At 41.5% G+C, this 15,760-nt stretch overlaps 1 protein-coding gene across 4 annotated transcripts in view; it reads left to right on the plus strand.

Moving 5' to 3' along the window:
* Positions 1–15,760, plus strand: part of LOC126993435 (uncharacterized) — a 63,010-nt gene that overhangs the window by 45,645 nt on the left and 1,605 nt on the right. For all 4 annotated transcript variants that reach the window (XM_050852552.1, XM_050852553.1, XM_050852555.1 and 1 more), the window contains 4 exons: positions 3,084–3,236; positions 3,977–4,128; positions 5,855–5,933; positions 10,228–10,373. In XM_050852552.1, coding sequence (XP_050708509.1) covers positions 3,084–3,236; positions 3,977–4,128; positions 5,855–5,933; positions 10,228–10,373 — 530 coding nt within the window. The remainder of the gene's footprint in view (positions 1–3,083; positions 3,237–3,976; positions 4,129–5,854; positions 5,934–10,227; positions 10,374–15,760) is intronic.

A 15,760-nucleotide genomic window follows, 5' to 3' on the forward strand; every position in this document is an offset into this window, starting at 1 on the left:
TCGCCTGAAAAAAAGGTTGGGAACCACTGCTCCAGCTCATCCCTATACTGTCCAAACCCTTATGCAAGAATTAACCAGCATCTCCATTCTTTCATCCCCTTCACTGGTAAACTCTGGAACAGCCTTCCTTCATCTGTATTTCCTCCTGCCTATGACTTGACCTCTTTCAAGAGGAGAGTATCAAGACACCTCTCCACCCGAAATTGACCTCTCTTTTGGCCACTCTTTACTTTTATTTTTTCTAGGAGCAGCGTATAGCGAACTTTTTTTCTACACTTTTTTTTATACCCTACAGCTGCTTCCTTTCCTGTAAAAAATAATTTATCCTTCCTTCCTTCCTCCCTCCCATCCACTCAGCCTTTCATCCATCCTCCCTTACTTACTTCCCTTTTTCCTTCTTTCTCCTTCCTGCATTTCTTTATTCAGTCCTTCTTTCTCTCCATCCCTCCTTCCTTCCTTCTTTCTTTCCTTTCATCTCTGTCTCCTTCTGTCTTTCATTAAACACACATTCTTTCAATTCTCCTCCTCCTCCTCCTCCTCCTCCTCCTCCTCCTCCTCCTCCTCCTCCTCCCCTTGTGTATAATTTTCCAGATCACATCACACTGGCAAAAGAGTTTCTTGTGTGTGTCTTAAAGATGTGGTGGACCGCTTTTATCTCCGCCCTTCCTCCTCCTCCTCCTCTTCTCTCTCCTCCTCTCTTTCTCTTCCTCTCTCCTCCTCCTTTCTTTGTTCTGTTTTCCTCCTTCCTCCTTTCTCATTATCTTCTTTTTATGTCCTTCCTTTCTCTTCCTTATTTATTTTTTCTTATTTTCTTTTATCCTGCTTTTTCATCCTCTCTTCGTTTCCTTCTTTCTGATTCTCTTTTCTTGTTATTCCATTCTTCCATTCTCGTCTCCTTTCTTTCGTTTGTTTTTTCCTTTCTCCTTTTTCTCTTTCTCTTCTCTTTCTTTTTTTCTTTATTCCTCCTTCCTCCTCCTTCTTATCACTCCTCTTTTTCTCTTCTTTCTTTCTTCTGTTTTTCTTCTTCCTCCATTCTGATTCTCTTTTATTGTTATTCCTCTCCTTCATTCCCATTCCTTTTCTTTCTCCTTTCTCTCTCTCTCTACTCGTTTCCTCTTTTTCTTCTCTTTATTTTTCTTTATTCCTCCTTCCTCTTCCGTTCTGGTTTTCTTTTTCTTTCTTTTTCTCTTCTTCTTTTTCTTCTTTCTCACTTTCTCTTCTTTTTCTTCCCTTCTTTCTCTTCCGTCCTTCTCCCTTCTTTATCATGTTTTCCTTCTTCCTCCTCTCCTCATCTCTCCTTCTCTCCTCCCTTCTTTATTCTTCTTTCCTCCTTCCTCCCTTCTCGTTCTCTTTTCTTACTCCATTCTTTCTTCATTTTCTCTCCTTATTCCCTTTTTCTTCTCTTTTTCCTATTTCCTCTTTTCCCCTTAACTTCTTTTTATTTCTTCCCTTCTTCTCCATCCTTTCTTCTTTTTCCTCAATTCTTCCCCTTCCTTCTTTCTTCTTTTCTTCCTTTCATTCTTTCAATCTCCGTTCTCCTTCCTTCTTCTATCTTTTTTTCTTCATCTCTCATCTCTTTTCCTCGCTTTCCTTTCTCTTACTTTTTGTTCTCCACTTTTCTTTCTCTTCCCTCTCTCCTTTCTTCTTTATTTTCCTCTTTTTCCTACTTTCCTCATCTCTTTCTGTCCTTTTTCTTTACTCTAAATTCTTCCCTTCTTTTTATTTCTTTCCTCATTTTTCCTCTTTCCTTCCTTTTCCCTCCCTCTTGTCCTCTCTCTTATCTCCTCTCTTTCTTCTCTCCTTCTCTCTCCCCTTGTTTTCTCTCCTCCTCCATCTCTGTCATAACTTCCCTCTTCTCTCCTCTTTACCTCTCCCCTCTCTTTGCAATCTCTCTCTCTCTCTCTCTCTCTCTCTCTCTCTCTCTCTCTCTCTCTCTCTCTCTCTCTCTCTCTCTCTCTCTCTCTCTCTCTCTCTCTCTCTCTCTCTCTCTCTCTCTCTCTCTCTCTCATTTGTCATCCCTGTTAATTGTTTTCTTTTTTTTCTTTCCTTCCTAATATCTTCTCGTCCTTCACTTTCCCTTTCTTTAATCATTTTCTTTGTTTTCTTTCTTTATTTTTTTTTACTTAGTTGTTTATCCCTTAAGTTGTCATTCTCCCTTCCTTCCTTCCTTCATTGTTTTTCCACTTCTTTATTTCTTCCTTCCTTCCTTCCTTCCTTCATTGTTTTTCCACTTCTTTATTTCTTCCTTCCTTCCTTCCTTCCTTCCTTTTATCCATACATATATTTTTTCTTCCTTTATTTTCATCCTTTTTTTGTCTTCGTGTAATTGTTTTCTTTTCCGTCGGTTTATTTCCTTTTTATATATCTAATCTTCCTCCTCCTCCTCCTCCTCCTCCTCCTCCTCTTCCTCTTCTTCCTTCCTCCCGCAATCACTAACCATCCATCATCCTCTTTCTTCGGCCCTCACTCCTCTTCCTCTCCTCTTACCCACCCATTAGCTCCTCCTCCTCCTCCTCCTCCTCTTCCTCTGTATTACTCTTCTTCCTCTTCCTGTCTTCCTTCCGTTTCTTCACAGGCCATTATCCCATCTTCCTTTATTTTATCTTCCTTCCTTCCTTCCTTCCTTCCTTCCTTCTTTCCATTTGTCACTCTCTTTCTTCCTTCCATTGTTATAACCTTGCTTCCTTCCTTCCCTTCTTTATTTCTCCACTATTATTTCTTCCTTCCTTCCTCCCTTTCCTTTTTTTCTTCCTTTTTTATTTTTGTTACGTTGTGGCCGAAAGCGCCGGTAGGGTTTTCTTATGGGCCTGGTGTCATGGCGCAGGCAAGTGTTTATAGTGGCGCCATCTGTTCTTGGCTCATGACTTTATATATCCTTTATTTATTTATTCCTTGCTATCGGAATGTTTGTAATCAGTTTTACTCTCCGTCGCCTGCATGCTTGTGTCTCTTTATTCATTCGTGATTGTCTTGTGGTTGCGCACTCATGACTGAATCATTTCCATCGTGTGTGGGCATGAATGAAGCATTGCGCAAATGAAATAGCAAAATCTGACACTAATCCTGCTCCTCCTCCTCCCCAGGCCAGTGTCCCTTCCTGTGGCGGGAGCGCGCGGGCTTGTGCTACTACGTGGCCAAACACAACACCACCTGGGAGGACGGCCGCGCCTACTGCACCTCCCAGAGCGCCGCGCTGCTGCACCTCCACTCCCTCGCCGAGGCCGACTTCGTGACGGGTGGGTACAGGTGGAGAGACTATTACTGGTGGAAGAACTTTATTACAGGTGGAAGGACTGTTTTGTTGTCCACGCGAAGATACTAATGGTACTTTTGGTATCTATGTTTTTTTCTTTAATTTTGAACTCACCCAAAACATATCCAACAAAAAGACTAAAAAGAACACTACCATTAACGCATACCATTGAAGATGCTAATGGTGCGGACGATAATGGTAGTAATGTAATATGATGATGGTAGTTCTCTCGCAGTGTGATAATGGTAATTCTGTCGTAACGTGAGGATGGTAGTTTTGTCTTAATATGATGATGGTAGTTTTGTCTTAATGTGATGATGGTAGTTTTGTCTTAATTTGATGATGGTAGTTTTGTCTTAATATGATGATGGTAGTTTTGTCTTAATATGATGATGGTAGTTTTGTCTTAATGTGATGATGGTAGTTTTGTCTTAATATGATGATGGTAGTTTTGTCTTAATGTGATGATGGTAGTTTTGTCTTAATATGATGATGGTAGTTTTGTCTTAATTTGATGATGGTAGTTTTGTCTTAATTTGATGATGGTAGTTATCTTGAAATGTGATGATAATTCTGTTGTAATGCAATGATGGTAGGTTTATCGTAACTTGATGGTGGTAGTTCTCTTGTAATGTGTTAATGGTTGTTTTGTCTTAATTTGATGATGGTAGTAGTTAGTAATTATGTCGTAATGTGTTAATGGTTGTTGTGCCTTTCCCTCAGAGTTAATGTCGGGGCGCAGCTGGCTGGGGGCGCGCAGGAAGCCGGGGCAGCAGGAATCGTGGAAGTGGACGGACTCGGGCGCGGCGCTTAACTACTCGCGCTGGCCCGGGGGGAGCGTGCCCGCCAGCCTGAGCAGCGACCTGTGCGCCGCCGTGAGTGTGTGATGTGATTGCTTGTCTCGACGCCTTCCAATCCCTTTTGTCTGTCTAGTGTTTTCTTTTCCTTTTCAATCTGTTTCTCCTTCTCTTCTTCTTCGATCTTCTGGATAACTTGTTTCGTTTTTTTTTTTTTTTTTTTTTTTTTTGCTGGTATTTTCTTTTTTTGTGTGTGTGTGTTTGAGAGAGAGAGAGAGAGAGAGAGAGAGAGAGAGAGAGATGGAGGGAGTTTGGGATGAGAACAGTTGAATGAGTGGTAGAAGGAGAGATGATCGGATAAATAGATAGATAGATGGATACATAGATAGATAGAGAGAGAGATGAGCAGATAGATAGATAACTAAATAGATAGATAGGTAAATAGATAGGTAGATAGATAAATAGATAGATAGAGATTTACAAAGATATTCAAATACGTTGAAAACCCTATTTAGCAATGTCCTTCGCATGATGGGAGACGTATATTGCACTGAATATTCAAAGTAGAGTCTGACTAAACTAATGTAGTGGAAGTATTGCATCTTTATTCGTGAACGAGAAATTTCTCTTAATGAAGCCCAGCATTCTGTTCGCGTTATTTGCTGCGTCAATACATTGCTGGGAGAATTTGAGGCTTGACGCGATTTTGCCACCAAGGTGCTTGACACACTGAACGCTTTCGAGTTTCACGCTACTCATTTTGTAACAAAGCCTAATATTGTTCCACCTTCAAGAACCTGACGTTTATCAAAATTAACCCAGTAGCTGCAGGGATCATGTTTCTTAAAGGCCCCTCTAAGCGAGAAAAATGAGAAAAAAATCATCACTCACACAAACCATTTCATAATACATATCAACGCATTTGTGGTCAGATTATGTATCATCTATTTTTGGGGGCTTATATCATGGCACAAATTTGGCCCGTCGCTGCTACACGGTAAAGCCACAAATTTGGCCCGTCGCTGCTACACGGCAAAGCCACAATTTGGCCCGTCGCTGCTACACGGTAAAGCCACAAATTTGGCCCGTCGCTGCTACCGGGTTAAAGGGCATCTCCCATCTATCAGGCCAAGACGACATTCTACACAAAACTAATCTAGAGGGACTTCCCGGTCTTGGTCTGAGAGAATCGAGTTACCAATATTCGCATCTTCATCAGATTTAGTAATGACATTATTGACTCCAACGTGGATGTCACTGATGTGAAATTAATTACGAACAGCACCGGGCCAAGAACTGAGCCCTGAGGGACGCCGCTAGTGACAGGCGTCCGCTCTGAGGCAGCTCCACTAATCACCACGCTTTGCTTTGTTGAGAGAGAGAGAGAGAGAGAGAGAGAGTGACTGAGTGAGTGAGTGTGAGTGAGTGAGTGAGTGACAGAGAGAGAGAGAGAGAGAGAGAGAGAGTGTGTGTGTGTCGGGAAGTAGTGTGTGTGAGGATGAAAGCGAAGTGAAAAAAGGAGTGAGTGGAAAATAAAAAGAAAAGAAAATGAAAACCAATAATCGATTTTGAAGAACTTTTCCTGGATACACTGTGCTCCTCTTCCCCCGTGAAAGTTGCAAGGCGAGGCAGAAAGCTGAGGAGATGGACGAGAGAGAGAGAGAGAGAGAGAGAGAGAGAGATTACCTGGCTATTGTTGAATTTCCTCTTAACTTTTTTCCACCTTTTGTTTTCTTTATGTTTACCCGTGTGTGTGTGTGTGTGTGTGTGTGTGTGTGTTTCTACCTGTGTGTGTGTGTTGCAGGTGGAGCCAAGCGGAGAGTGGATAGCAGTGGAATGCGATGCCGATGAAACAGCTTACGTGATCTGCGACTATACGCCAGGTGAGTGTAGTAAGAGTTTTTGTTGTTGTTGTATTAGTGATTTATTTTTCTGTGTCATACTCTCTCTCTCTCTCTCTCTCTCTCTCTCTCTCTCTCTCTCTCTCTCTCTCTCTCTCTCTCTCTCTCTCTCTCTCTCTCTCTCTCTCTCTCTCTCTCTCTCTCTCTCTCTCTCTCTCTCTCTCTCTCTCTCTCTCTCTCTCTCTCTCTCTCTCTCTCTCTCTCTCTCTCTCTCTCTCTCTCTCTCTCTCTCTCTCTCTCTCTCTCTCTCTCTCTCTCTCTCTCTCTCTCTCTCTCTCTCTCTCTCTCTCTCTCTCTCTCTCTCTCTCTCTCTCTCTCTCTCTCTCTCTCTCTCTCTCTCTCTCTCTCTCTCTCTCTCTCTCTCTCTCTCTCCCCACCGTGGTTTAATAGCGAAATTAAACAATCAGTCAATGAGAGAAAATTGTTTTACAGGTTAAAGAAAGAACAAAGCACGCCCGAAAACATTAGACTTTATAATGATGCCAGGCGACGAGTAAAAAGACTAGTAGGTCAGGCAAAGCGTAGATACGAAGAAAATATTGCAGCCAACTGTAAAAATAATCCGAAATCTTTCTTCAGTTACATAAACAACAGAAAGGCGATCAAAAGTGGTATTGGACCTTTAACAAACAGCGACGGTGCACTAGTGACTGACAGCCAACACATTGCAAACCTCTTAAACAATTACTTTTCCTCGGTGTTTAATACTAACAGTCTTCCTCTCGCTACCACCAACACCAGTACTATTGTAAATCTCGAGCATGCATTGCCTAATTTTGAAATAACAACCGATGAAGTCCTTAAAGCTCTCCATTCACTTAAAACAAATAAAAGTCCTGGACCTGACAAAGTATATCCAACTCTGCTGAAAGAAACAAAGAGCGAAATACTCTCCTCCCTCACAACCGTATTCAATATGTCCTTGCGACAAGGCATCGTCCCTTCAGATTGGAAAAAGGCTAACGTGACACCGATTTTCAAGAAAGGAGACAAACAAGTACCAGGTAATTACAGGCCCATTAGTCTAACTTCGGTTGTAGGTAAGCTACTGGAGGGCATAATTAGAGACAAAATTGTGAATTACCTTGAAAGCCACTCATTGATTGGGGACTCACAACATGGCTTCCGAAACAAAGATCCTGCCTATCAAACCTATTAACCTTTTATAACGACCTCTTCACTGTTTATGACGTAACCAAATCACTGGACGTAGTCTATCTTGATTTCCAGAAAGCGTTTGATAAAGTCCAGCATCATAAATTACTTTACAAATTAAAGCAAATAGGTATTGACGGTCAATTAAACCAATGGATAGCAAATTGGTTGAGCAACAGACAACAAGAGTAGTGATTGACGGATTTAACTCAGAGTGGGCGCCTGTCACTAGTGGCGTCCTCAGGGCTCGGTCCTTGGCCCAGTGCTCTTCATTATTTACATCAACGACGTGGATGTTGGACTCAATAACCGCATTAGTAAATTTGCAGACGACACAAAGATTGGCAACTCGGTTCTCACTGACGAAGACAGGCAAAGCCTCCAAGAGGATTTGCACAAAATTTCAGCTTGGTCGGATAGATGGGAGATGCCCTTTAACGTGAACAAGTGCCAGGTCCTTCAAGTTCGAACGAGGAATAAGAAGTTAGAATACGAAATGCGCGGCGTTAAACTCAAAAGCGGTCATTGCGTCAAAGACATGGGGGGCACAATCGCGGCAAGCCTCAAATTCTCACAGCAATGCATCGATGCAGCAAATAAAGCGAACAGAATGTTGGGCTTCATTAAAAAGAAACTTTGTATTCAAGAATAAAGATGTAATACTCCCGCTCTACAACAGTTTAGTCAGACCCCACTTGGAATATGCGGTACAGTTGTGGTCTCCCCACCATGCAAAGGATATTGCTAAATTAGAAGGTGTTCAGCGTCGGGCAACGAAAATGATCCCTTCCTTGCGCAACAAATCCTACGAAGAAAGGCTTTCTACCCTTAACATGTTCTCTCTTGAGAAACGTCGCCTCCGAGGAAAACTGATCGAATGTTTTAAAATACTTAATGGTTTCACGAATGTAGACAGATCAACATTGTTTATGATCGATGACACTTTGCGCACGAGGAACAATGGCGTAAAACTCAGATGTAGACAAGTAAATTCAGACTGCACCAAATTTTTCTTCATCAACGTTGTAGTGCGAGAATGGAATAAGCTTCCACCGTCAGTGGTCCAGTGTAACACGATTGACTCCTTCAAAAATAAGCTCGACCGTCACTTCCTTCAACTTAATATCAACTAGAGTAGAAATGCAACGTTTTGGAGTCTTCTGATTAATGTAAAATCACTTAGGTTTAAGGACAGACCACCAAGTCTGGACCATGGGGTCTGTGTGGTCTGATTTTCTATGTAAATCTATGTAAATCTCTCTCTCTCTCTCTCTCTCTCTCTCTCTCTCATCATAATCATTACCATTTTTACTCTTCTCCCCTCCATCTTTTTCATCTTCTCCTCCTCCTCCTCCTCCTCCTCTTCCACTCCTCTCATATTTCCTCTTTATCCTCTTTCATATCCTCTTCCATCACTGCTTTCACATTCACCCTTCCTCTCCTCCTCCTCCTCCTCCTCCTACTCCTCTTCCTATGTACACCATCATCACCACCACCACCACCACCAGGATCACCACACATCACCTTCATCACCACAGTATCACCACTCACCACCCTCACTACCATCACCTCCACTATCGCTGCATCATCACCACCCATACGTCATCACCATCACCACCACCACCATGTATTGCCACCTACATTTCATCACCATTACCACCACCACCACTACGCCTATTCATCACCCTCATCACCATTTATCTGCCTTCTTTTTTTTTTTTGGCTTTCCCTTCTCTCTTCTTTTTCTTCCTTTCTTCCCTTCTTCTCTTCCCTTCTTTCTTCTTTTCTTCCTTTCCGTTCTCTCTTCTTTTTCCTCCCTTCTTTCCTACTCCTTTTCTCTTCTTTTTCTTCCTATCTTCCCTTCTTCTCTTCCCTTCTTTCTTCTTTTTCTTTTTCCTTTTTTCTTCTTTTCTTCCCTTCCCTTCTCTTCTTTTTCCTCCCTTCTTTCCTTCTTTCTTCTTTTTCTTCCCCTCTAACCTTCTCTTCCCTTCCTTCTTCCCTTCTTTTCTTCCCCTCTTTATACATTTTCCTCCCTTTTTCCTCACTTCCCTTCTTTCTTAATTTTCTACCCTTTCTTACCCTTCTTTCACCTTCATCTTCTACCTTTCTTCCTTTCTTTCACTTTTCTTTATTTATTTTCCTCCCTTCCCTTCTTCTCTTCCCTTCTTCTATCTTCATTTTCCTTCCTTCTTCCCTTTTTCTCTTCCCTATAATCCCCTTTCCTTAACCTGCTGTTGTGTTTGGCAGAGGGAAGGAAAAACATTTGTTCCTCAATCTATTTTATTCACATTCACACAGTGTCAGTATATTAAAAAAATAACAAAATCATTCACATATTGGTCTAAAATATTATCTCGACAGTACAATCTAAGCCTAAGTCTTTATTTTCAAATGTTTTTTATCATTGTCTGCATTCTTTCTTCCATCTTTTTTATTTATATCCAGTATATATTTATAATGAAAAGTAAAGTCTTGGATATTTTAAACACTAAAAAGAGCATTCACATGTTGATTCTTTTAAAGCATAACAAAAACATTCACATACTTAGTCAAAACATTATTTCGACAGTGCATACATTTATCTAAATGTAATTCATACTTTCTGATGGTTTTTATTATCATCTGCATTCTGTCATTAATTTTTTTATTCATATTCAGTATATATCTATACTGAAAAGTATAGTCTTTATATTCTGATCGTTAATTACTTCATGGGCACAATATGGTGAATAGTGTTCACAGCAACGCGGAAGGCATACGAAAGGCTTCTGTAGGAATCACCTGTTGCTAAGAAACGAAGTGTGATCGCAATACGTAGTCCTGGCTCAATGGGCGATCTCCAGAATGTTGTCTGCTTCTCAATGTGTGGGCCAACACGTGCAACAGTCTCATTGAACAGGTCTTCATCAATCCTGACGTTCCGACGTACTACCTTTGTACACCGTTGTACAGCCGCCACAGGGGTAATCCGGCGGTCAGATCGTGGCCAGAGGTCACGGATTAACCACGTGCTCTCCGGGGGGCCATCGTGGACCACATAGCACACACATACACACACCACCCATCCCCTACTCACCCCTCTCTCACCACCACCACCCACCACCACCTCCCTTTTCCCCAGGCTACAACCCCTTCGTGCTGGTGGGGCCGGTGGTGGCTGGCTGCGGCGTGGTGGTGCTAATCCTGAGCGTGGAGGTGTGTATCCGCCACCGGGAGTCCATCAGCAAGAACCGAAAACTGGGCGACCAGGATGAAAGCGACAGAGAGGTGAGGGACAGGTAGACGTAGTTAGGAGGTTGAAATAGATAGAAGGCAGTTGTAGTTAATTAATGATATATAGACAGGTGTTCTTAATTGAGGCTGGTATGCTAAATAGACAGGTAGACAGGTGTAGTTAATTAATGATATATAGACAGGTGTTCATAATTAAGGCTGGTATGCTAAATAGACAGGTAGACTTAGTTAGGAGGTTGAAATAGATAGATAGACAGGTGTAGTTAAGTAATGATATATAGACAGGTGTTCATAATTGAGGCTGGTAGCTAAATAGACAGGTAGACAGGTGTAGTTAATTAATGTTATATATACAGGTGTTCATAATTGAGGCTGGTAGCTAAATAGACAGGTAGACTTAGTTAGGAGGTTGAAATGATGAATAATGAAAATATAATGAAAAATGATAATATAACAGTAATGATAATAGTGAAATAATAATAAAATAGTAAAATGCTCACCAAATCATCTACAATAAAAAAAGACAAATACGTAGATAAATAGATAGATAGATAGATAGATAGATATGCAGATAGGTAGAAGGATAGATAGATAGATTGATGGAAATAGTGGCTGTATGACTGACTGATTGATTGATAGATAGATGGTTAGATAGATAGAGCATTACTTTTATAGATAGACACATGATCATAATTTATCTCTCTCTCCCTCTCTCATACCTTCATGCCTATGCAATATCACACACACACACACACACACACACACACCTCCCCCACCCTCTCCCCTACTCACACCTGCCCCTTTCCTCACCCCCCCACCTCACCTCACCTCCCACCCCTTAATTACCACACCATAAAATTAATAACATAATCACTGCTGCTCGCTCTACCTGCACGCCTGTCACGGCCTCACTAATTACCATACCTACCTGCCGTGCATTCCTCTTCGCACCTGTCACCTGTACTCACCTGTAATAACCGTTAATCAGTGCGCCAAAGGTGATGATGTCTCGCTAACCAGGTCAGGGAGAGTTATGAGGCGAGGTGGTGCGTGAGAGTAGATGGATAATTTGGTGGAAGAGGGTGGAGTGGAAGGTTAGGCAAGAGTTCACGTAAGAATGAATGGATTAAGTAATGATAGAATAAGGAAGATTGCGTAGTGGGTGAAAGATAGTAAGGTTAGACAAGAGTTCACTACGTAAGATTGAATGGATAAAGTCATGATAGAATAAGGAAGACTTCGTAGTGGATAGAAGACAGTAAGATTAGGCAAGAGTTCACGTAAGACTGAATGGATAAACGAATGAATGAAAGAATGCAGAAATTGTTGGTGGATGAAGAAAAGATCACGCAAGATATATTAAGCAAGATTTCGTAAGAGTTGACGTGAGATTGAATGCACAAATTGATGGTGAATGAAGCAGATAAGATAGATAAGATAAATAAGCAGGATATATATTAAGCAAAATTTCGTAAGATTTTATCGTAAGACTGATTGCATAGATTGATGACTTGTAAGGAGTAGCTTAAGCAAGATATATACTAAGCAAGGTTTCGTAAAATTTTGAGTTAAGATTGAATGCATAGATTGATGACTTGTGAGGAGTAGCTTAAGCAAGATATATACTAAGCAAGGTTTCGTAAAATTTTGAGTTAAGATTGAATGCATAGATTGATGACTTGTGAGGAGTAGCTTAAGCAAGATATATACTAAGCAAGGTTTCGTAAAATTTTGAGTTAAGATTGAATGCATAGATTGATGATGAATAAAACATATATTAAGCAAGATTTCGCAAGAGTTGACGTAAGAATGAATGTACGAGTTAATGGTGCATGAAGGACAGACGAAGCAAGATTTGGTAAGATTTCACGTATAAATGAATGCACAAATGGATGACGGATGAAAACGAAAAGAAAGGAAAGAAAGAAAGAGGGAAGGAAGAGAGTAAGAAAAATTATGAGAGTGAAAGAAAGAAAAAGAAAAACAAAGAAAAAAGAGGGGAAAGAAGGAAGGGAGAGAGAGAGAGAGAGAGAGCAGACAAACAGACACACATGACCACAAACAAACACAGTGACAGACAAACAAACAGAAGGAAAAAAAAATCAACACCCAATAAATAAATGAATAAATAAACAAATAAATACAGACAAAGTAAAGGAAGGACAAAGGAGGCGCGGATGAGGCTTGAAAGACCTTTTAATTATTATGGATATTACGTGTACGAGACAGGACAGGTGGAAAGGGGGGGGGGGCAGGTGTAAAGCCGATTAGTGCTAGTGGATCGAAGGAGGAGGAGGAGGAGGAGGAGGAGGAGGAGGAGGAGGAAATGGTGGTAGTATGCGATGATATATTATGGAGGAAGCGAATATGGTGGACATGCATAGAGGAGGAGGAGGAGGAGGAGGAGGAGGAGGAGGAAGAAATGCAAGTGGTGGTGGTGCTGTTAGAAGTGAGAAAGAGGAGGAAGAGGACTTAGTGGAAATACGTAAAGGAGGAGGAGGAGGAGGAGGAGAAAGAGGAGGAAGAGGACTTAGTGGAAATGCGTAAAGGAGGAGGAGGAGGAAGAGGATATGGAGATGTGAGGAAGCAAGTTGTGTCCCTCAGGGTATAGAGAGATAGGAAAGGGAGAGTTAAGGGAGAGTCGTGGAGAGAGAGAGAGAGAGAGAGAGAGAGAGAGAGAGGAGGAGGAGGAGGAGGGGGAGGAGGAGGAGGAGGAGGAGGAGGAGGAGGAGGAGGAGGAGGAGGAGGAGGAGGAGGAGGAAAGTGGTAGCAGGAAGAACAGGATAACAAAGAGAGAGAGAGAGAAATAGAGAGAGACAAAGATAAAAATAAGAGAAGAGAAAGAAGGAAGAAGAGGAAGACGTGGAAGAGAGAGAGAAAAAAAGACAAAGTAAAAAGGGAGATAAGACCAAAAAAAAAAAAGAAAAAAAAAATCCTACATCAAAGAACTTCACACACACACAAAAAAAAATAATAATAAATAAATAAATAAATAAATAATAAATAAAAATGAAATAATAATAATAATAATAATGGTGTTGGGTGGTGGTGATGATGGTGATGAGGAAAAGAATAAAAGTAAAAATTGTGGTGTTGAGGGTGGTGGTGATGAAGGTGATGGTGATAATGGTGGTGATGCAGGTGAAGGTGATAATGGTGGTGATGAAGGTGAAGGTGATAATGGTGGTGATGAAGGTGAAGGTGATAATGGTGGTGATGAAGGTGAAGGTGATAATGGTGGTGATGAAGGTGAAGGTGATAATGGTGGTGATGCAGGTGAAGGTGATAATGGTGGTGATGCAGGTGAAGGTGATAATGGTGGTGATGAAGGTGAAGGTGATAATGGTGGTGATGAAGGTGATGGTGATAATGGTGGTGATGAAGGTGAAGGTGATAATGGTGGTGATGCAGGTGAAGGTGATAATGGTGGTGATGAAGGTGATGGTGATAATGGTGGTGATGAAGGTGAAGGTGATAATGGTGGTGATGAAGGTGATGGTGATAATGGTGGTGATGAAGGTGAAGGTGATAATGATGGTGATGAAGGTGAAGGTGATAATGGTGGTGATGAAGGTGAAGGTGATAATGGTGGTGATGAAGGTGAAGGTGATAATGGTGGTGATGAAGGTGAAGGTGATAATGGTGGTGATGCAGGTGAAGGTGATAATGGTGGTGATGAAGGTGAAGGTGATAATGGTGGTGATGAAGGTGATGGTGATAATGGTGGTGATGAAGGTGATGGTGATAATGGTGGTGATGAAGGTGAAGGTGATAATGGTGGTGATGAAGGTGGTGATAATGGTGGTGATGAAGGTGAAGGTGATAATGGTGGTGATGAAGGTGAAGGTGATAATGGTGGTGATGAAGGTGATGGTGATAATGGTGGTGATGAAGGTGAAGGTGATAATGGTGGTGATGAAGGTGAAGGTGATAATGGTGGTGATGAAGGTGAAGGTGATAATGGTGGTGATGCAGGTGAAGGTGATAATGGTGGTGATGAAGGTGAAGGTGATAATGGTGGTGATGAAGGTGAAGGTGATAATGGTGGATGAAGGTGAAGGTGATAATAGTGGTGATGAAGGTGATGGTGATAATGGTGGTGATGAAGGTGAAGGTGATAATGGTGGTGATGAAGGTGATGGTGATAATGGTGGTGATGAAGGTGAAGGTGATAATGGTGGTGATGAAGGTGAAGGTGATAATGGTGGTGATGCAGGTGAAGGTGATAATGGTGGTGATGAAGCTGAAGGTGATAATGAATGGTGGTGATGAAGGTGAAGGTGATAATGGTGGTGATGAAGGTGAAGGTGATAATGGTGGTGATGAAGGTGAAGGTGATAATGGTGGTGATGAAGGTGAAGGTGATAATGGTGGTGATGAAGGTGAAGGTGATAATGGTGGTGATGAAGGTGATGGTGATAATGGTGGTGATGAAGGTGAAGGTTATAATGGTGGTGATGCAGGTGAAGGTGATAATGGTGGGGAGGGGGGGGGGAGAGTAAGCGAGTGGTGGTACGCTTGTGGTGATGAGTATAAGATGGTGTTAGAATGGTGTTAGGTGGTGTGATGTTGATGTAAATGCAGTTATATAAGTGTAAGACTCAATGGGTGGTGACTGGTGCTGTGTTTCTGGTGTTGAGTGGTGTTGAATGTTAATGTTGAGTGGAGTTGGAAGGTGTTAAATGGTGTTGAGTGGTGTTGTACAGTGTTGAGTGTTAATGTTGAGTGGAGTTAAATGGTGTTGAGTGGTGTTGAAAGGTACTGAGTAATTAAGTGGTGTTGAGTCCTGGTGTTGAATGATGATGAGTGGTGTTGAAATGTGTTGAGTAGTGTTAAGTGATGGTGTTGAGTGGAGTTAAATGGTGTTGAATCTTGGTGTTGAAAGGTGTTGAGTAGTATTAAGTGATGGTGTTGAGTGGAGTTAAATGGTGTTGAATCTTGGTGTTGAATGATGTTGAGTAGTATTAAGAGATGGTGCTGAATGGAGTTAAATGGTGTTGAATCTTGGTGTTGAAAGGTGTTGAGTAGTATTAAGTGATGGTGTTGGATGGTGTTGAAAGGTGTTGAGTAGTTAAGTGGTGTTGAATCCTGGTGTTGAATGATGATGAGTGGTGTTGAAAGGTGTTGAGTAGTGTTAAGTGATGGTGTTGAGTGGAGTTAAATGGTGTTGAATCTTGGTGTTGAAAGGTGATTCTTTTTGGGAGCAGTGAGTAGCGGGCTTTTTTTTTTTATTATTATTGTTTACTTTTTTGTGCCCTTGAGGTGTTAGATGGTGTTAAATGATGTTGAGTACTACTTTTTTTTTTTTGCATGGTGGTGTTGATTAGTTAAGTGGTGTTGAATGCTGGTGTTGAGTGGTGGTGCTGCTGGTGCCTTCCGCAGGTACAGAAGGCTGGCGGTGTTGTGAATCCAGCCTTCTC

This window comes from Eriocheir sinensis, unplaced genomic scaffold (genome assembly GCF_024679095.1).
Source record: "Eriocheir sinensis breed Jianghai 21 unplaced genomic scaffold, ASM2467909v1 Scaffold612, whole genome shotgun sequence".
NCBI classification, from domain to species: domain Eukaryota; kingdom Metazoa; phylum Arthropoda; class Malacostraca; order Decapoda; family Varunidae; genus Eriocheir; species Eriocheir sinensis.